Genomic DNA, 21,277 nt, shown 5'->3' on the forward strand with positions numbered 1-21,277 from the left:
AGAATGCTCACACCAAAAAGTAAAAACACTGGCTTGAGGGCTCATTTACACATTGCAGACTGCTGTAATATAAATAGGCTGATGCTACAGTAATGATTAATAAACATTATATTGTGCAGCCCTGTTAAAATGATAGATTCCACAGTACAGTCAGATCTTACAGTGACTTTCTAAAAGACAGTGTTTACTGTAAATAGTACTATATAAATAAAATTGAAATTAATTGAAGCACACATGCATAGGAGCTTCTACTGGCTTCCAAATAACTCCGAATAATGCCTTATGTAATACTGACTACATTATAACTGTATATCCATGCATGACAGTTGATGCAAATATGTTTGACATGCATTTTCCCATTAATGTGTATATATAAATATATAAATGTATATATATAACTTCATACATACAGGGACTGAGACTTCGTAGACATATCCAAAATATGGCGTTCCTACAAAAGTAGGAGGAGCATCCTGGGCATCGAGGACGTTGATGGTTATGGTGGCTGAAGAGGTCATTACTTGATGTTTTCCATTATATTTGCCACCACCATCCTGGACACAGGTTACAGAAATGAATCAGATTTTTGTGAAAATCAGCTTATAGTGAAAGTTATCTTATATGAACTATAACACATTGAAGCAGGAGTGGTAAAAATCAGCTACTGGTCAAGAAATATAGTACATGATATGATGGTTGTAAAAGGATAAGGTTTGTTCTCAGTTCACCAGACACAACTACAGAGATTAAACCTGTTCTAATAACTAAGTGTACATCATTTTAGGTTTATTCCTCAGTTTTGACAAGCTTAAAATGTCTAATGACTCCTGTGGAATAAAATAAATACAACCCCATTTCTGTGCAGAATGTAAATGAAAATAGGATGCAATGATACGCAAATCATATAAACCATATTTTTAAAGGAAAATACTACAAAAACAACATATCAAATGTTGAAACTTAGAAATTATATTGTTTTTTGAAAAATATATGCTCATTTTGAATTTGTTGCCAACAACAAGTTCCAAAAAAGTTGGGACGGGGGCCTGTTTACCACTGTGTTACATCACCTCTTCTTTAAACAACACTCTGTAAGCGTTTGGGAACTGAGGAGACCAATTGCTGTAGTTTTGAAAGTGCAATGTTTTCCTGTTCTTGCTTAACATAGGATTTCCGCTGCGTCAGTTCGGGGTCTCTGTTGTCATATTTTTCATTCGTAATGTTTCAAATGTTTTCAGTGGTGACAGGTCTGGACCGCATGCAGGTCAGTTTAGCACCCGGACTCTTTTCACTATGATGCCATGCTGTTGTAATACATGCAGAATGTGATTTGGCATTGTGTTGCCTTCCCTGAAAAAGACGTCATCTGGATGGCAGCATATATACAAGCTTTGGCAAAACATCATTCAGCATTAATGGTGTCAGATGTGCACAGATGTGCACGTCACCCATGCCATGTGCATTATTGTAACCCTATATGAACTGTGCACTGATAACAAGCTGAGTGGTCTTTAGCCCGGAGGACACAGTGTCCACGATTTTCAAAAAGAATTTCAAATGTTGATTCGTTGGACCACAGGACACTTTTCCACTTCACCTCAGTCCATTTTAAATGAGCTCGGGCCCAGAGAAAGCGGCAGTGTTTCTGGATCCTGTTCATATATGATTTCTTCTTGATGTTTTAGAGTTTTAACTTACATTTGTGGATGCAGCGACAAACTGTTTTCACAGACAGCGGTTTTCAGAAGTGTTTCTGAGGCCATGCAGTGATTTCCACTACAGAATCATGTCGGTTTTTAATGCAGCGCTACCTTGCAGGGCCAAAAGATCACGGGCATCCAATATTGACCATCGGTCTTGTCTTTTGTGTACAGAGATTTCTCCAGATTCTCTGAATCTTTTAATGTTATTATGTACCATAGATGATGAAAAGAAAAAGTTCTTTGCTATTTTGGGAGTGGTCTGGAGGAAGAACAGCAAATCAATAAATAAATCTACCATTCAACAGCTTTCATTTTAAATTATTAGTTATCTATTTTCCATCTAGTATCCACTGTTCTATAGATGGATCTTTTGTGACATTTTGCAATACAATCAAATTCATTGTTGACCAACCTACTTGAAAATCTAAACTTACAATAGACTTTTGTCTCTTTCTTTGAGCAGAGAACATAAATTTAACATAAAATTACACAGAAGGCTCAATGACTAAATTTAATATCAGTTTCAGTATTTAGTGTGTCCACTTTGTGTTTATTGCAGCTTCCATTCTTTTCAGGAGACTCAGTTTCAGTTTTTCAAAGAAATCTGCAGGGATATTTATCCACACCAAAGTTCAGTCTTCGAAGTTGGTCGCATTTTCTGGTTCTCACCATTCATTTGGTCTCACACTTTCTATGATGTTGAGTTCAGGACTCAAATCAAATAAAGAAAACATCTGAAAAATGAACTTGAAGCCCAATTTGACTGGAAATTAAATAATTGTGTTTTCTGACTTTTGCTCTGTACTGTATATAGAAAATTTGTCGGTAATTAACAACCTAATGATTCTTTGACCTCTCACTCAGACAGATGACCAGCCAATGCAGGCCGCCTTTACCTCTTTTTGATTTTTGATGAGGTGTAGATCGGAGTATGGTGTAACCTTTGACCCCTGAGTAATGTCAATCTAGATTAACGTTATTGAGTATGCCGCTTACCTTAGCAACCACAGTGACAAAATGCGTTTTGGAGGTCTCGTAGTCGAGATATTCTCCAGGTTTGATGCGAAGGACTCCGCTATGGCCATCAATGGTGAACTTGGTATTGGGAGTGGTCTGGAAGAAGAACAGCAAATCAATAAATATATTTACCATTCAACAGTTTTCATTTTAAACGATTAGTTATCTACTTTCCATCTAGTATCCACTGTTCTATAGATGGATCTATTGTGACATTTTGCAGTATAATCAAATTCAGTGTTGGCCAACCTAGTTGGAAATCTACACTTAAAATGGACTTTTGTCTCTTTCTTTGATAAAAAAAAAGCAGAGAACATAAATGTAACATAAAATTACACAGAAGATTCAATGACTAAATTTAATATCAGTTTCAGTATTTAGTGTGTCCACTCTGTGTTTATTGCAGCTTCCATTCTTTTCAGGAGACTCACTTTCAGTTTTTCAAAGAAATCTGCAGGGATATTTAGTTCAGTCTTCAGAAATTTCCATTACATGTAAAACTAAATGCACCAATCAGATGCCCAGATGCTCTTATTCACTTCAGCCACATGAACGGCTGTAACAAATGTGTGCTTGCAGCCAGTGCTAGGCCTAAGCCAGACTAAGCTCTCAATACCTTGGTCAAATGTAATTGAAATTTAATCCAGCAAAGTAGCAGCACATTTCCTGATGGCTCTCTGCAATGACATTAGGCTCTGAGCGCACTCTGTGTGTGAAAGGGTGAACGTAATGCTGCCCACTCTAATACTCAGCTGCTTTCTGCCTGCATTACCGAGGCTGGGCAGATAACAAAGGTTGTGGAGTAAATATGGATTTGGCATTGTTGAAAGAGCTGTCTGAAGGAGAGAAACGTCAACATGAGGTCACAGCTGTCATCGGTGGTAACAAAAGCACGTTGTAATTTCATATTAATTATACACGTTTAACAAAAACGGGTTCTATGTGGTACTGAAAAGGGGTTCTTTGACTTGTAACAATAGTACAACAATTTTTGGTGCTATATAGAATTAGATTTTTAATAAGGTCTTTAAAGAACCCTGGAACAACTGGAACTAGAACTATTTGACCATACAATGAACAATTTAAGCATTCAAGTGGTTCTTTAAGTGCTCTAAGTTTAATATAGAACCATTGCCTTTACTAAGAACCCTTGAAGAACTATTTTTTTTAAGAGTGTAGCTCATTGAAACAAGGGGGAGGTTCTGCTGAAAGTGCAGATTCTAAACTCGAAGAGGAACTATTTTATAATTTGGATTTGATGAAAAGTCATTGAAGCAATACAGTGATACAGTGCGTTACAGTGATTTTTTTAAGGGTTAAGGGTGTTATTAGGCACGATGTGAAGTAAAGTCCCCTCACCTGTGATAAAATCACTGTAACACATGGCCTCAGGTGGCTTATTGCTTTTATAAAACAGCAGACAACATAAAATGTTGTTACTCCTCTGTTTTGCGAATTCACGTCTACGGGTAGGGTGTCCCAATTTTTATTGAGATAGAGGGGTAGGGCAAAGTGTTAGGGCTACATGTCCCTCCAAAAAGAGGTTTTTCAGAGACTCCAAACAGAGTGATATGAGAAAAAAAGAAAAACGGCAAGATGGCTGAACAAGAGACCAAAGAAACCCACAAATGTGAGAATTTATCCGCTAACAAATCACAATAATCACTGTATTATCTTAGTTTAATGTTGTTTCAGTGTATTATGGTCGTTTTCTTCATAACAAGCATAAAAAAATCGCTAATAGCATGCTAATGTCGGTAGCTAGCTAGCTAACTTTCCTGTTCCACCTTAAATAGTCCAGCAGTTCTGATGCATGAAGTACCAGAATGTAACTGCTGCACCATTTAAGGTGGAACGGGAAAATTTGAACAAGAAGCTGGTGAATATCTGACTTCAGCTTCATATCACTGAAGAATTAGTGGTGGGTGATAATAAATAATTGCCCCCTCTTTGAAAGCATATGATTCCCTAAATGTAGCTAAAGCCCAGCAGTGAGGAGCTGAACTTTACCCTCCTCTGCTATCACTGTAGACGGGCAGTGTTGCCTACAGAGCACTGCTAGAAGCTACTCAATGTTTTTTTTTGTTTGTTTTTTTGTTTTTTTTGAGGGTCCCATTTCATAGGGCAAGATTTCAACCACTACCCCTTGTAACTCAGTTCCAAGGGGTTAGGGTGACACTCAAAGACAAGGGGTAGGGGTAAAAAAGTTAAGCTAACTAGCAAGCAAGGTAGCTAATTAGCCGAAATATATGTAATTTGTGGTTATTATGAAGTTTCCAGCTGGTTCTCGAGCAGGTGAGGAACGAACTAGAAGTATGTGGGCAGCACTGTTTGTTTTGCATATGCAGTGGAAAAACATCCTTAAATAGTTAAAATAATATAGCAAAATAACAATAAGACCTCAAGACCTCTAAGGGTTAAAGAGCTTCAGTCCTCACTTGTTTTCACTCCTTGAGATCACTGGCTGTTTTGATGAGCTCTATTTCTAGATTTAATGACTGAGGATCACACCTGTAAGAAGTATGTGACGCTCCCCCCAGAGCCCAGGTCTTTATCCACAGCCTGAACTTTAAAAATGCTGCTCCCTGCTTCAGCATCCTTCAACAAAACACAAACAAACACAATGTCATCAGCATGACACATCGATAATTACATTACACTGCATCTTTACATGGGGGAGTAAACTGCTTCATAACCACCGGCGCCATCTGTTTCATTTGCAAGGCACAACATGATGCCGTATTTCAGAACACCAGAAAATGAAGGACAACATTCAGCACCATTCAATAACAGCCAGATAACAGAGAGAGAAGTGGCAGGAGTGCAGCACGAAGCCATCAGTAATCTGTTACTGACCTCAGGGACACTGACGATGAAGGGCAGGTTTAGAAACTCAGGCTTTTCATCGTTAGCGTCTGTGACAAACACTCTTCCTTTCTCGACCACCTGAGAAAACAGAAGCATAAAACAAACTACAGTCCAAACATCTGTCATGCAAACTTTGGTGTTAAAGTTTGCAGAACATTTCTGTACATTTTGAAATTAGTGTTAGATGCACAGCTACCCGTAAAAGCACAGTTCAAAGTTTCTTAAGATTTTACAGATACAGCACGACAGTAACGGCACAAACCATGACAAGTTAAAGGTTTATTTTATTTACCGTAGAAAGGCGCTTTAGCCATTTACACTTACAGCCACTTAAGTAAAGTGACTGTGTCTGTGTCTTTTTATGCTTAATCAATGAACATGTCACTTTATAGTCAATTGTTAATTGCAATCATAAGGCACATCATACAGTTCTGCTAAAATATGTTAAGATATGCCAGTTCACTGTTAGAAGTGTGAAAATATTAAATAATTTCTAAGATTTTAAGAACAGAAAACTTTAAATGGTCTAAGTAATGCTCCTAAAATGCTATTTTTTTCCTTTTTATATGCTGAGTTTAACATATTGGGAAAAAAATTAAATATAAAATGTGCCGTAACTTTCGACACATTTTATGTTCTATTTTTTAATGTTAAATTCAGCAAAAAAACAGTGATTGTACATTAAAATGTACAGAAGTGTGCTCTCTGTAGAGGACGTGTAACTTAGTAACACTCAGAAAATCAACAACACGTCATTTCACCAGGGGCGCCCAAACTTTTGCACAATTCTGAGCTACACTGTAAAAATGAACAGTGTAGGAGTCAATCTGAACTGTTTGTGAGGTTTGAACTGATGTAAAATATCGATTTTGTCCATAACTAAAAGTTTGCTCTGCGTTGTTTCATTCATTGTGTTTATTTGATCCGTGTCCTAAATGTTGGTTTCGGTTTCAGCCTGAGTTTTTCACCACAGTGCATCACTAATCTTCTAAATTAGAAACAATTTTACTTCTAAAAATCCTTCAAAAGGAAGTGAGCAAGCATGTCCAGCCGTATTACCTTATTCCTGCCATCAGTGATGCTGACAAGCACGGCTATTTCATCCTCTACCTAAATAAGAAGCAAGACATCAGTTAACTCTTCCAGAAACCTGCACAGACTTTGTTTTACAGACATGCCAGATATGATTGTACATATTGTAAATTACTGCAGCACTACTGCAGATGAAACTCACCTCTCGGTCCAGCTCTGAGATCAGAGTGACCCTGCCGGATTTAGGGTCAACCCGGAAGTACTCTTTAGAACCTTTTTCGAAGGTCAGGCCATACCTGACGCTGTCTCCCTCAGGGTCAGTACCATTCAGAGTGTATACCTGAGCTCCTGTGGTGGGAAAAGTATGAGGATAACATCATCAGAGAAATGATAACAGTACTGACCACTAAGTTTTACTATAGAAATTTCATAGTATCCCAAAAAAACTCTAAAAAACAGAGATTGTACTTAATACATTCTCTGTCTACTTCATAAGAGATTCCTCCCTCATAGCTCACTTGCTAGTCAGTGGCAGTTCTAGAATTATTTTTTTTGGATCAGGCCACAATGTTGGCCACACTTCCTGTTCAGGGGCCAAATCAATTCTTTCAGATCAAAGAGCTCTATAAGTCCAAAATGATAACTTTGCAAGAAAAGGCAAAGGCAAAAATGTTTAAATGCAAGTTAATGTAAAGAGGTTTTAATGATTACACAAGTGATTTTGGAGCATCTCTATTGGTCCATTTTTCATGAAATATTTACATAATGTGAAGGACAGCTGGTGCACTCAAATTATGCAGAAAAATAAAAATCTATTTAAATGGAGATACGTGTTTTATTTTTGGAAAGCGATCATATATTACTCAATGTGTTCTACATTTAGCAGCAGACATGGTAAAATATATAATCACAATGCTAAAAATTTCACTACTAAATTTTTAATTTTTAATTGCAATTGCTAACAATTTAACTGTATACAGATATGCAGAAACCGACCTCTTGTACGGGGTCCAGAGGCTTGGTCCTCCAGAGAAAGTTTTAGTGGTTTGAAATGAAATTTAAGCACTATGGAGAGTAAAACACAAGGAAAATAGCAGCTGCTGTAGACCAGAGGTATCCAATCCTAACTCTGGAGATCTCCCACCCTCTAAAGTTCAACATGCACATCTAACACGCTTGTCTGTAACATTCAGATGTCTCTGAAGGCCTTTATTACCAGGATCAGATGTGTTAGATTACAGTTGGAGTTAAACTCTGCAGGGTGCCAGGTCTTCAGGACCAGGATTGGGTATCTCTCTTGCAGACTGGCTCAGCTAACTGAGTTGAACAGCTATGCCAATGTAAGTCATGTCAACAACTGTACTGCTTTCTCTGCATTTTAAATTATTTGTTTAAAATAACTTATTGCTTACCATACCAGAGTCAAAAGGTCAGTTTGTATGGAATTTGTCAGACATCTCCTTTTGAGATCCCTCCTCAACTGTTAATATAAATAGAGGACATTCTATTGCGTTCTGTCCGCTGAAATGCCTATACTGGCTCCATAAGGTGTGAGGTGCTTGGACCCCTATGATTGCCTCTTATAATGCAATATGAAGACAATCGCATTGAGACAATCCACAGAAACAAATATGCTCTACATCAATTTCAGACAAAAACAAAACCTGATTGTCTAACTTTTCAGCAACAGATGTTCTATTATAATTGTAACATATTGGATCTATAATGGGGGTGGATCTCCTTAACTTCCATATATGAAAATGAATAAAAGTAGTAATTACATGGATTATTAATGACAGGGCACATAATAACACAACTTGATGTGTCGAAGTTGATGTGTTTAAGATGTGTAAGTTTATTAATAAAAAATTCCACTAATAAAGTATCCACTAATTTCAAGGATTATAAGACTAGGATGTTTTAAACGGTCTACATAATGCTCCCGAAATGCTACTTGTATCTTCATTTTGGCCAGCAAGCTCTTAGGATGTGTTGTGACCTACAGCAATGGGCAAGGATGCAGAAAGTGGGGGTGTTGAGGGGGCTGCAGCACCTCCAGAAGGAGGATTCCACTGCAAAATAATAATAACAGAACTGATTTTGTTCTTCAGAAATGATTTATACATGTTCAAAATCTGCAGTAGTAGCACTGTTTAAGTTAATACTGCATTTTGCAGGGATTTGAATCGCTTCCCTCGCCAACCGTTGGCTGCTTTGGGGGCATCACTAAAGCACAAACAGGGGCTGTAGCCCAGTTCTGTACCCTGACGTGGCCTAATATTGTTCGAAAACCTTTCTTAACGTAAAAATATACATAATTATTTCTCACTCCCAACCATTGTAATGATCTCTTGACTACATGTGTGACGCAAGCACGGGTTTCCTGGCTCACATCAACAATCTGATTGGTCGACACTCAGCTCATTTGCATACAGTTTGTCCAGCTGGAGAGAGCAGAGAGAGCAGCAGGGTGAGCTTTAGCTGTGGTTGCTGTGTCAGTTACCCGTGCACAGCTGTATGGTGTCATCTATTTCCAAATAACTCAAATGAAAAGAGGAAAAAAGCACAGTATGTTACGGGACGTGCAAAGATGAAAACCCGTGAGAAAAGGTGTTGATTAAATTTATTGAGGCAATGGAGTGTGAATTTGGCACGTTGGAGTTGAGGTGGCCCAGAGCCATGCTCGAATCACCGATGTACTGATCGGAGGTCCATGGAGTTACCGCTGCGCCACCGGGAAGCACAGGCAACACTGGGAAAAACACCTCAAGGAATGGGAAATAGAAAGGCGGGAAAAAGGGCCAACAAAGGGGACGCTAAAGGAAGCTCAAACAAAGGCTGAACTAGAAACGTGAAATAAAAGAAAATGAGAAAACAAAAATGACTTCCTCTGTAATTATGAGGGGAAGGCAGACTTTATGTTCATTTGTTTGCTCTTAGTGGAGCAAACAGCTTTGTATGGCTTGGAGCCGTTTGTAGCTCAAGCCTTCCTGTTTTTTTTTTATTTTGAAGAAGTTTTGGGGCAGTTACTTTCTTTCGTTTCTTCTAGCTCTCTTTTCTTTTCTTTTTCTTTTCTTTTTGTTCAAATACCCTCCTGGGCTAAGTACCATTCCAGTCACCCCTCTACAAAGGTGTGACAAAGTGCTGCTGTTTTCCACGGCCTTAAGTAGAGGAGTCCACAGGTGTGTCAGGTTGGGCCTAATCAGCCTGAGGGCTTCTGGGACTTGGAGTTTCCTGAAGTTATAGCACTTCACTTGGGCACCTTGCCGCCGTTGCCCTCTGCTGGCAGCGCAGGCTGGACCCTTACATAGTATTTAGCATGAGGCTAAGGAATTTGTCATGAATATGCTGCTAAAAATTTAAGCACCCCCAACCTAATACGCCTTCCTGCATCCCTCACGATGGCTGTTTATCACCTAGTTTTAAATTAATTAAGAAAAAAAGATGTGAGAAATCCTAAGACAGCACACATATAAATCAATAAATACAAACATAATTTCCTTTCAAAACGCGTTTGTGTATGAATAAAGAGTGTGCTTATGTCTGACTTTGCTTGAGACACTGAGTGGAAGTAAAAGGCAGGAATTTCTAACGAAGTGTACTGTGTGCAAGTTATTATTGTACACAAAATAAAAAATGTTATTATAGGACGTGATTTCAAACAATTAAACAATAGTGTGCCAGTGAAATAGGTAGAAATATTTTTTGAGTCAGTTTGTGAAAAAGTTAGGTAGGCAAATTAGGTTGTGGTAATACTTCACAATGTCATATCATCAGCCTATAGCCCATTCCTGACAGCCATGCATTCATCACCCTACCTATTCCAACAATCGACCAGAATGCAAGGCTCATACTAACACGGCAGAGGTGGCAAATCTTTACTATAAAGCAAACGTCCATTCATCACAGACCCGACCCAAAGAAGATATGGCTGAGTTAAAAGCAGACATTTGAGACGTGCAAAGATGAGGAAAAAATGACTTAAAAACCTAAACCTCATCATCAAAGCCAAAAACGTACTGCCACAGTGGGTCTAAAACATGTTTATGATCCATTAGTGTCTTACCTTTGATGTATTAAACCAACATTCATGTTTGCTTTGACATTTTCAGAAAGTCTATTTAAGCCTTTGTAGTAAAAGAGCAATATAAGTACTAAATTTGCGGAAAACTGACAACAACATTTTGTTTTCTTTCCAGCATTGGACTGATAAAAAACAACATAATTTATGGGACTGAATGTCACTTTGAAACACCCCCAGGTTTCAAATACGAACTCTGGCATGTAACGAAATGAAGGCTTGAGGATATGGCAGACGGCCATAGCCTGTTTATATAGCAAGTGGAGGGCTGAGAAAAGAAGGTGGAGCTTGTTAGAGAGTGTAATGATTTGACTAGCCATAATAAAATGACAACACTCACAGAAAACAAATCTATTTCCATTATCTTAAAGTAATTCAGCTTAATGAACATTTTCCCCATTTGATTGGGTCAGCCTACCCATGGCTGCGCCCCTGTTCTGTATATATAAGTACTCACTATTGAATGTTACACACGTTATACAGATAAATATAATGATGAATATTAGTCCAGATATTTGTTGGATGTCATATAGCATTCACGTGTATAGCATCTAATAATTAGCTGAGATACGTATATATCAAAATAAAAGAGTAATGGGAAGTTATATCAGCTTCCAGTTGATTTAATCTGATCCAATGTAGTTTTTGCAGCTCAACAACTGCCGTCAAAACCCCACGTCAGGTGTCAACTGAGTCAGCACAGACTATTTTGCTGGTCTAATGTGCTGCATGTACTTATCAGCAAAAGTACATAAAAAGCTGAAAAATCATTACCATCATTTTAAATGTTAATCCAGCTCATCGTTTTTCTCACTGAAATAGTGTCTTATATGAAATATACATCGATCAGGCATAACATTCTGACCACCTCCTTGTTTCTACGCTCATTGTCCATTTTATCAGCTCCACTTACTATATAGGTGCACTTTGTAGTTCTACAGTTACAGACTGTAGTCCATCTGTTTCTCTGGATACTTTGTTACCCCACTTTTACCCTGTTCTTCAGTGGTCAGGACCCCATGGACCCTCACAGAGCAGGTACTATTCGGGTGGTGGATCATTCTCAGCACTGCAGTAACACTGACGTGGTGGTGGTGTGTTAGTGTGTGTTGTGCTGGTACGAGTGGATCAGACACAGCAGTGCTGTTGGAGTTTTTAAACACTGTGTCCACTGACTGTCCACTCTATTAGACACTCCAACCTTGTCAGTCCACCTTGTAGATGTAAAGTCAGAGACGATAGCTCATCTGCTGCTGCACAGTTTGTGTTGGTCATCCTCTAGTCCTTTATCAGTGGTCACAGGATGCTGCCCACAGGACGCTGTTGGCTGGATGTTTTTGGTTGGTGGACTATTCTCATAAGCCACCACCCAAATAGTACCTGCTCTGTGAGGGTCCATGGGGGTCCTGACCACTGAAGAACAGGGTAAAAGGGGGCTAACAAAGTATGCAGAGAAACAGATGGACTACAGTCTGTAACTGTAGAACTACAAAGTGCACCTATATAGTAAGTGGAGCTGATAAAATGGACAATGAGCGTAGAAACATAATGTTATGCCTGATCAGTGTACAGCCGCATGCAAAAGTGTGGGCGCCCCTGGTCAAATGATGTTGATTTTCTAAGTGTAAATAAGTTAACACACCCTCTACAGAGAACACACTTTTGCACATTTTAAACACCATTACTTTATTACACCATTGTTTATTTACTGAATTTAACATATTGGGGGAAAATATTGCAAAAGCTGTCGCTCATTTTATATTTCATGTTTTTTTTCCAAAATTTTAAACAGCAAATAAATAGAAATTGTTCACTAACATTTGCAAAAAAATGCTATATTTAAGTGAGTTCACTGTAGAGGGTGTGTTAACTTCTTTTCACTCAGAAAATTAACAAAATATGTAATTTAGGGGTGTTCAAACGTTCATGTTCCTGACTCCAGCTGCATCAATGAAACATCTGTATCAAGTATAATCTCAGTGTAGAACTGTGTAAACCAAGCCTGATTGCTTGTGTGTGATGAGAAGCTTCAAAAAAGGCCTCGTCTTGTCTTTGCGGTTATTTGATTGAGCTAAATTAAATGACTAACTGCATCTAAATTGAGCTTCTCCTTGCCCAAAAGGAGGTTGGCTGAGAAAATTCATGGGGCTACACTGAGGTACATTTCCAGGCAATGGCCCACCGTCTGCACGAAACTGAGACTGGAGCTGATTTATCTGGTGAACGAGTCCCGTACGTGAACACCAATCAACACCTTCTGTTTCGCCAACACTTAGTCATCAAACAGGCCTCAGAGCAAACTCACCTGTGTAAAATGTGCTTGTGTGGTGTTAATTTAAGTTACATGTTACTCAAATAATCACAGCTGTACATAAGTTCACACTCAAGTTACCTGCATTCAGTAAGATATGTTAAAATGCAGTTGCGTCTCTATTCCATTTACATTGTCAGCCCAGCTTAAATAAGGCATGGCTTCCATTTGCAGTTTACTTGAGCATTCAACACGAAACAAAAGCTGTGCTTTATAATGTCGCTATCTCACAGTCTAGCCTTACGCTAATAAGTTAGCTCCAACCGTACACACTAGCCACAAGCTATTCAAAATACAAAGATACAATACAACACAATACAATAAAATATGATATGCTGCGATGCAATTTGATACAACACAGTGTGTTGTATTGTTACATCCCTCTATGTAACCTTCAACACAAGCATGTAACCTTGATGTCCAAAACTACGCAGATGTTAAACCTATTCTAGTCTAGTTCCCAAATTTGTTCTCAGGGCCCTCCATGCAACTCAAACCACAGGGTAAAGTGAAAGAGTATGGAAAGTTGCAGGTACCTGGAGGGAATGTGGCATTACTACATGGCTAAAGCCCACAGATTAGAGAGGGATCAGCTCCATTGTAGCCTACATGACTGACACAGCTAATCTCAGAACAAGGCCGTTTTCATACATGTATGCCATGTATGTGTACATATACAGTACACATCCTGTGCAAAGTCAGAGAGACCAGCCACCCCCCCCACACCACCCTCCCCAACCCCCCGGCCCGTTCATTTATTTGATTTCCAGTCAAAACTGCCGTTAAGTTATTAATTTTTCAGGACATATTTCTGATTTGATATCAGGTAATCCACTTGAATAAGGAAGGAAAAGCTTTCTAAGGCTGAATGTGTTTGAGATTACTCGGATGGAGAAATGCAGAAAATGTTAAACCAACTTCTAAGACTGAACTTTGAGGGTGTGGAAAAACCTGAAAACGAGTCTCCTGAAAAGAATGGAAGCTGTAATAAAGGCAAAGAGTGACACAGTAGATACTGAAAAATGTGATATTATATTTAGTTGTTGAGGTTTCTGTATAATTTTCTTTTAAATAAATATTTTCTGATTTTTATGCTGAAAAATGAATGACTAGTACTTAATGATCATTTTGACTGGGAGTTGAATAAAGGATGGTCTCAGACTTTTGCACAATGCTGCATACTTTGGAACCATATGCATGCGCTATGTTCTTAAACATATGGGTCATTCTATAGAAACGTCCACATTTGTATCTCTCCATAGGAGTCACTGGTGTTACTGATCCTCATTGGTGTTACACATAATAAAGGGAACACCAGAGACATTTTTAATGAACAATGCATTTTACAAAATGTCTTCTACAGAGCATCAAACCACATGTTGTCAATCATGGAATATCCACTAAAATATGAAATTTAATCGATTTGTATTCTATTTTTTCACAATTACTTCAGAATAAAGTCGGTCATACCAGTGACTTCAGCTAAAAGCTTCATATGAAATCATGAGCTAAATGAGAAAATCTCTGATAACTGAAAGACACGGTGGACATGAGCTTTTCGTCATAGATCCTCAGAAAACGGGTAAAAGGAAGTCAAGTGATGTCATCAGTGTGACTTTTATTTCAAAATAAGAGATTTTTTTGTTACATAGTAACACCAGTGATACGACTCCTGGGGACCAACTTTCATTATATATTTTATAATATTTATTTGGCATTTGTTTTCTTTATGTCATTTAATTAATATGTTTTTTCTTCAAAATATGGCCTTACCCTTTACACATGACTGTGGGGACAAACACTTCTGAGGTGCTTGGAGTTCTAGATAATTGATTTAAAAACCAACATTTTTAAATTGATGGCTGAAGAAGGTGTAATTGTTAAAATAACAGTTTTATTTTAAAAAATAAATAAGTTAACATGTTTTTCAGGTGTAATATATCTGTAAACGCAAAAATAGACATTTCTCTGTTAGAACACACATATACACAAGGTGACCAAAAGTATGTGGACACCCTATTTAGTAGTGTTTGGCTAATTCAGCCACACCCATTGCTAACAGGTACATGAAGACCTCAGTGACATTCAGCATGGCACTGTCATAAGATGGCAGTGTGTCAATTTTCTCCCCTGACAGAGCTGTCCTAGACAACTGTAAGTGCTGTGGTTGTGAAGCTGAAACATCTTGGAGCAATAACAGCTCAGATGTGAAGTGGTGGGCCACACAAGCTCACAGAACGGGAGTCTGTTGTAAACACTCCAAGCCTCTGGAAACATCAGCACAAGAACTGTTCATTGGGAGCTGTATGGATCAGGTTTCCCTGGTAACCATGGCACCATGTGCAATGGCAAACGATGCCTACAGTGGTGTAAAACACTCTGCTATTGGACTCTCGAGCAGCAGAAATGCACTCTCTGGTCTGATATAGCACATGTCAACATCTGGCAGTCTGACAACAACTCTAGGTTTGATGGATGGCAGGAGAACACTACCTGTGTGAATGCATAGTGCTGACTAAAAAGTCTGGAGGAAGTAATATAATGTGTTTCGTGGGTTGAGTCCCTTAATTCCAGTGGTGGGAAATCTGACATCCCAGATATTTGTGTGCTTTCAACTTTGCCCCTCGTTCACAAAGTGAGGTCCATGCAAAAATACTGTGTGCAGAAGATCTTAACTAGTCTGCACAGAGCCCTGATCTCAACCTCATCCAACACCTTTGAGAAAACGCTGGAACTCCAACTGCGGGCCAGGGTTCATCGCCCAACATCAGTGTCTGACCTCACTAATGCTTTGTCAGATGAATGGTACCTCTGCAGCTGTGTTCCAATAAATCGCCGTTGTCAGAAGAAAACCTCATATCTCCATTTTTCAGTTTTTGACATAATTTGAAAATGCCGGTTACCCTTTACATTGTGTGTAAATTTCATGATGAATGGACTAAAAGAAACGGCCCAAAATGACTTGGGAAAAAGTCTGGGTCCATTGACGTACATTAAAAGTAAAGTAGGTTTTTTCCTTCTCCTATAAAATTACCATTTTGGAGATATGAGGTTTTCTTCCGAAAACAGCGATGTTTCACAGTAATCTCACAGTGCTGTCAATAAACATACTATATCGATTAACTGATTAGCCTCTTAAATAGCCATGTACCGATGATGGTCCAAACTTCTATTAAATATCTCTATATCTTAAGAACAGCTCAGCCAGTTTGTGCCATAATCGATGTATTTGCTGAAGTCTTAGAATCTGATAAGTCTGGGATTTTTGTTTGCTAAGAAACAACAATACATGCATCACTCTACTTTTGGAGTGAAATGAAACATATTTAAAAATTTTCTGAGGCTTACTTTTTCTATCTTTGCAAAACTGTTGTATAAGCAACAGAACAGAAGGTTGTGTGCTGTTGTAAACAGTATCACAGGTATGATGGTCTGCGGCAACCAAATCACAGCACTGATGTTATTCACCATAGTACAAATACACTATATGACCATAAGTATGTGGACATCCCTACTAATTAGTGAGTTCACGTGTTTCAGCCACATCTATTGTTAACAGGCCTATAAAATCAAGCACATAGCCATGCAATCTCCATAGACAAACACTGGAATGGGTCATACTGAGGAGTTCACTGACCTTAAACGTATCACTGTCACAGGATGCCACCTTTTGTCAGTTCATGAAATTTCTGCCGTGTTAGATGTGCTCCAGTCAATTTTACGTGCTATTATTGTGAAATAAAGCCATCTAGGAGCGACAACAGCTGAAATGGTAGACCATACTCAGAAAAACTCAAAAAGCAGTGCTGCCGAGAGCTGAAGCACATAAAAAAACACTGTTTTATAATTCATTAAAGAGTTCCAAACTGTCTGTGGAAGAAATATCAACACAAGAACTATGCATCAGGAGCTTCATGAAATGGGTTTCCATGGCTGAGCAGCTGCACACAAGCCTAAGATCACTATGTGCAATGCCAACTGTCAGCTGGAGTAGTGTAAAGCACCGCCACTGGAATCTGGAGCAGTGGGAACGTGTTCTCTTGAGTGGTGAATTATGGTTTACTATCTGGCAGATTCAGATGAAAGAATCTCGGTTTGATGGATGCCAGGAGAACACTATCTACCAGAATGCATAGCACCAATAGTAAAGTTTGGCTGAGGAGGAATAATGGGCTGGGGCTGTTTTTCAGGGTTTGGGCCCCTTAGTTCCAGTGAAGGGGGATGTTAATGCAACAGCATACAAAGATGTTTTAAACAATTATATGCTTCCAACTTTGTGGCAACAGTTTGGGGAAGAACCTTTCCTGTTCCACCACAACTGGCGAGGTCTATAAAGACATAGTTTCACATGGCTTTTTGTCTTAAAGTGCCCTTTCTGATGGGCTCTAAATGCTTAATGTGCCACTGTGCTAAACCTATTAAAAAATTAAAACTAACCCTAAACGCCAGGCACAGTTTGGTTGTATCCGTAAATTTACAAAAGGGCATTAAAAACACCAGGTTGATCATGCAGAGCTGCAGTTTCTCATGACCGAGCATTTTTTTGGCTGAAGCTGTCAGTTTTCAACGCCCAACAGCCAAACTGTCCGCCTTCAAACGGCTTACATTTCACAACTGTTCACAAGGTGCCCATTTTAAGCACCTCAGCTCCTGCCATTGCCAAAGTCTGGGCACACTACTGCACCCTCGAATGTCCAGTTAATTCAAGCACTCACCCACTGGTGTGTCTTCAGCAATGCTGAACAGCGCCATGTTCCCACTGGTGCTGCTGGGGCCATTGTCATAGAAGTAAGGAGCAAAATCGGATTGTCCTGGAAGAACGTAAAGATTAAAATTAGTTTTATGTGTCTCTAATTTGACGTACCATCACGGTCAGAACAAAACCTTGTATTCTTGTTGTTTTGTTTGTGTTTTTTTGGAAAGTGCCAGGAGCCACACCATGACAAACATTTCATAGCAAATAGTCCAACAGAAACAGCCTGATGTAGAATAAAATCTCATTACATTAACTTAGACTAAAACTTAGGAAGCTCTGTTTCTTCCTGCTGTAGTAAAGTTACTGTTTTGGAGACACAACGTTTTGTTTTGACAGCGATGAAATGGACAGAGATTGAAATTGGCAAAGCCGTGTGAGAGCGCTGTTAAAAAACAAACAAAAAAAATAAAAACAAAACAAAAAAAAATTAATGAATAAATAAATAAAACTTAAAGCAACATTACAAGCAAAGCTGAAGCTGCAGCCAGATGATAGTCTAGACGGACCAAACTGGTTTCATATTGATCACTTCTTAAATATGACTGACTTATGGAAACAGAATAGAAATTCTATTTCAAGTCCATAAGAAAATACACTCAATATTAAAGCCAATAAGCAAATATGCAGCTGCGAAGGGGAAATGTTTCAGTGTCACTCACTTGCTATAGGAGCAGGTTAGCAGAACAAAGGCAGAAAAAGTTATGAAAACATGACATCATGGTGGAAAATGAGAGAAAAAGCAAGAAATTAGGTGTTTACAAAGTGCACACACACCCACCCAGCCCAATGTTCCTGTTAACCCTCCCCATTACTGAAGAGTCCAGCTGGACCCAAATGAACGCTGTAGTTAATTCAGCACTGGGGATTTTGCCGTGTACTTAAAGGATTATCAGGGCAATAACAGCTCCGGCGCAGCTGATAACTAACTCACCTCTTCCCTCCGTCCCTCCTGAAAGCTTTTACACAAATGAAGATGAACTCACCGAGGTGGATGTGAGGCAGCAGAAGGAGCAGAGAGAGCCGGAGCGAGTGTGGACTCTTCATCCTGCGGGCAGAGCGAGAGTGTGGAGGAGGCTCATGCGGAGAGTGAGATGAAGCCGGTGTCCTTCTGGAGACGTCTTCCAGCAGGACTGAGCCGAGCTGAGCTGGAGAAGCTTCACACACTCTAATCCAGTGACGTATCACGCGCTCCTCTGCTGCTGTTCCACACCTTAGGGCTCCTCACGCTGTCGAACCCAACAGTGACTCAAAACAACACCCAACACACACACACACTCACTCAGCAAGGTGATACAGCTCCTCACTCTTTCCTTATGTACATAAGAAAACCTTGTGATTTCATTCTTTTTCAGTTCATTTTGACATCATTTGAAAACATCAGCTGCCCTTTACACTGCATATTTTATAATGACTGGAGCAAAATTTTGCATCATGGGTAACATTTCAGTACAGGGGGACTTCATAATGCCGTAATGTCATAATGATATATGTGGAGAGGAATTCATGCCAGATTGAAAAGCAATCACTACAGCGGACAAATGTGAAATTTGATGCACACATGACATTACTTTTCCATAGTGACACGCAGAATGTGTGCCAAAATGAAAAACAAAATCTTTATTATATTGCTTTCACATCGCTTGACCACCTTATTGAAAAAAAGTATTTGCATTTTAAAATTAAAATGCTGCATTGGTGTCAGAATTGAGTACAATCCACCTTGTAATGTAATGAAATGATTTGTCCTTATTGAAATGCAGTCATAACAGTAAAAACAGTGAAACACAATGCGCACTTCACATTACTTTACGCAGGTGACATGCGGAATAAGTGCCAAAACGAAAAGCAAAACCTCTATTATAATGTTTTATGTTGCTTGACCTCTTTTTTGTACCGAAATGGAACTAAAACACTGAAATGCAATGCACTGCATTTAAACAGTAACATGCAAAAAACAATAAAAGATCCATAACATTGATTTAACGTTGTTTTAAGTACTGCATAGTGGAAAGCAATAGTTGTGCCTTCATTGCATTTTAAGGCAGACTGTTTTCAATTCTGACACATATTCAGTGTTTTATTTTTAAAGTGCAAATCCTCATGTGTTGTTAATCAGTAAAGAGATAAAGCAAAATGAAAACAATGTAATAGAGGTTTTGCTTCTCATTTTGGTATGTACTCTGCATGTCACTATAAAATTACTGTATCAGATTTTCTTACAACAGAAATTATATTTAATTACTAAAACATACACTGATCAGGCATAACATTATGACCACCTCCTTGTTTCTACGCTCATTGTCCATTTTATCAGCTCCACTTACTATATAGGTGCACTTTGTAGTTCTACAGTTACAGACTGTAGTCCATCTGTTTCTCTGCATACTTTGTTAGCCCCCTTTCACCCTGTTCTTCAGTGGTCAGGACCCCCATCGACCCTCACAGAGCAGGTACTATTTGGGTGGCGTATCACTCTCAGCACTGCAGTAACACTGATGTGGTGGTGGTGTGTTAGTGTGTGTGGCGCTGGTACGAGTGGATCAGACACAGCAGTGCTGCTGGAGTTTTTAAACACTGTGTCCACTCACTGTCCACTCTATTAGACACTCCTACCTTGTCAGTCCACCTTGTAGATGTAAAGTCAAAGACGATAGCTCATCTGCTGCTGCACAGTTTGTGTTGGTCATCATCTAGTCCTTCATCAGTGGTCACAGGACGCTGCCCACAGGACGCTGTTGGCTGGATATTTTTGGTTGGTGGACTATTCTCAGTCCAGCAGTGACACTGAGGTGTTTAAAAACTCCAGCAGCACTGCTGTGCCTGATCCACTCAGACCAGCACAACACACACTAACACACCACATCAGTGTTACTGCAGTGCTGAGAATGATCCACCACCCAAATAGTACCTGCTCTGTGAGGGTCCATGGGGGTCCTGACCACTGAAGAACAGGGTAAAAGGGGGCTAACAAAGTATCCAGAGAAACAGATGGACTACAGTCTGTAACTGTAGAACTACAAAGTGCACCTATATAGTAAGTGGAGCTGATAAAATGGACAATGAGCGTAGAAACAGGGAGGTGGTCATGATGTTATGCCTGACCGGTGTAGTTTGAAAGAATGCCTTATTTCCATTCAGAAAAAAGTGAAAAACTGCACACTACCAACCCCCGTCCTCAGACTGACGTGATGACTCATGTGCATGTGTGTTGCTGTTTTCTATCTCTGTTCTGTCTTTGCTGTTTTATGGTTTGATTCTGGCTTGTCTTTACGGTGCCACTCTGAAGTTTGGAAACATTTGCCATAGTAAAAATTGTTATGCCACAATAACTTACACAGTGTAGACTGAGGTTGTACTGCAATTACTATAGTTCATATTGTTCCTAAATGCGATTATGATTTTCAAGTAACAGATCTCACATTATGATACAATACAGGTGAAAATGAATAAGGCTTAATGCACAGTGAATAAACCATTCAGAAGTGTCTAATCTGACACCTTTATTAAAC

The 21,277-nt window shown here is 39.1% G+C and overlaps 1 protein-coding gene across 1 annotated transcript in view; it reads right to left on the reverse strand.

Moving 5' to 3' along the window:
* Positions 1-18,884, reverse strand: part of LOC118808800 (cadherin-related family member 1) — a 44,467-nt gene extending 25,583 nt beyond the window's left edge. Inside the window, exons 1-9 of the mRNA XM_036571677.1 lie at positions 18,752-18,884; positions 18,428-18,430; positions 17,728-17,823; positions 6,823-6,968; positions 6,648-6,698; positions 5,577-5,666; positions 5,232-5,318; positions 2,700-2,816; positions 411-554 (exon numbers count right to left, since the gene is read on the reverse strand). Coding sequence (XP_036427570.1) covers positions 411-554; positions 2,700-2,816; positions 5,232-5,318; positions 5,577-5,666; positions 6,648-6,698; positions 6,823-6,968; positions 17,728-17,823; positions 18,428-18,430; positions 18,752-18,812 — 795 coding nt within the window. The 5' untranslated portion in view covers positions 18,813-18,884. The remainder of the gene's footprint in view (positions 1-410; positions 555-2,699; positions 2,817-5,231; positions 5,319-5,576; positions 5,667-6,647; positions 6,699-6,822; positions 6,969-17,727; positions 17,824-18,427; positions 18,431-18,751) is intronic.
* Between the last annotated feature and the right edge of the window lie 2,393 nt (positions 18,885-21,277).

Source organism: Colossoma macropomum, unplaced genomic scaffold (genome assembly GCF_904425465.1).
Source record: "Colossoma macropomum unplaced genomic scaffold, Colossoma_macropomum, whole genome shotgun sequence".
Taxonomy (NCBI): domain Eukaryota; kingdom Metazoa; phylum Chordata; class Actinopteri; order Characiformes; family Serrasalmidae; genus Colossoma; species Colossoma macropomum.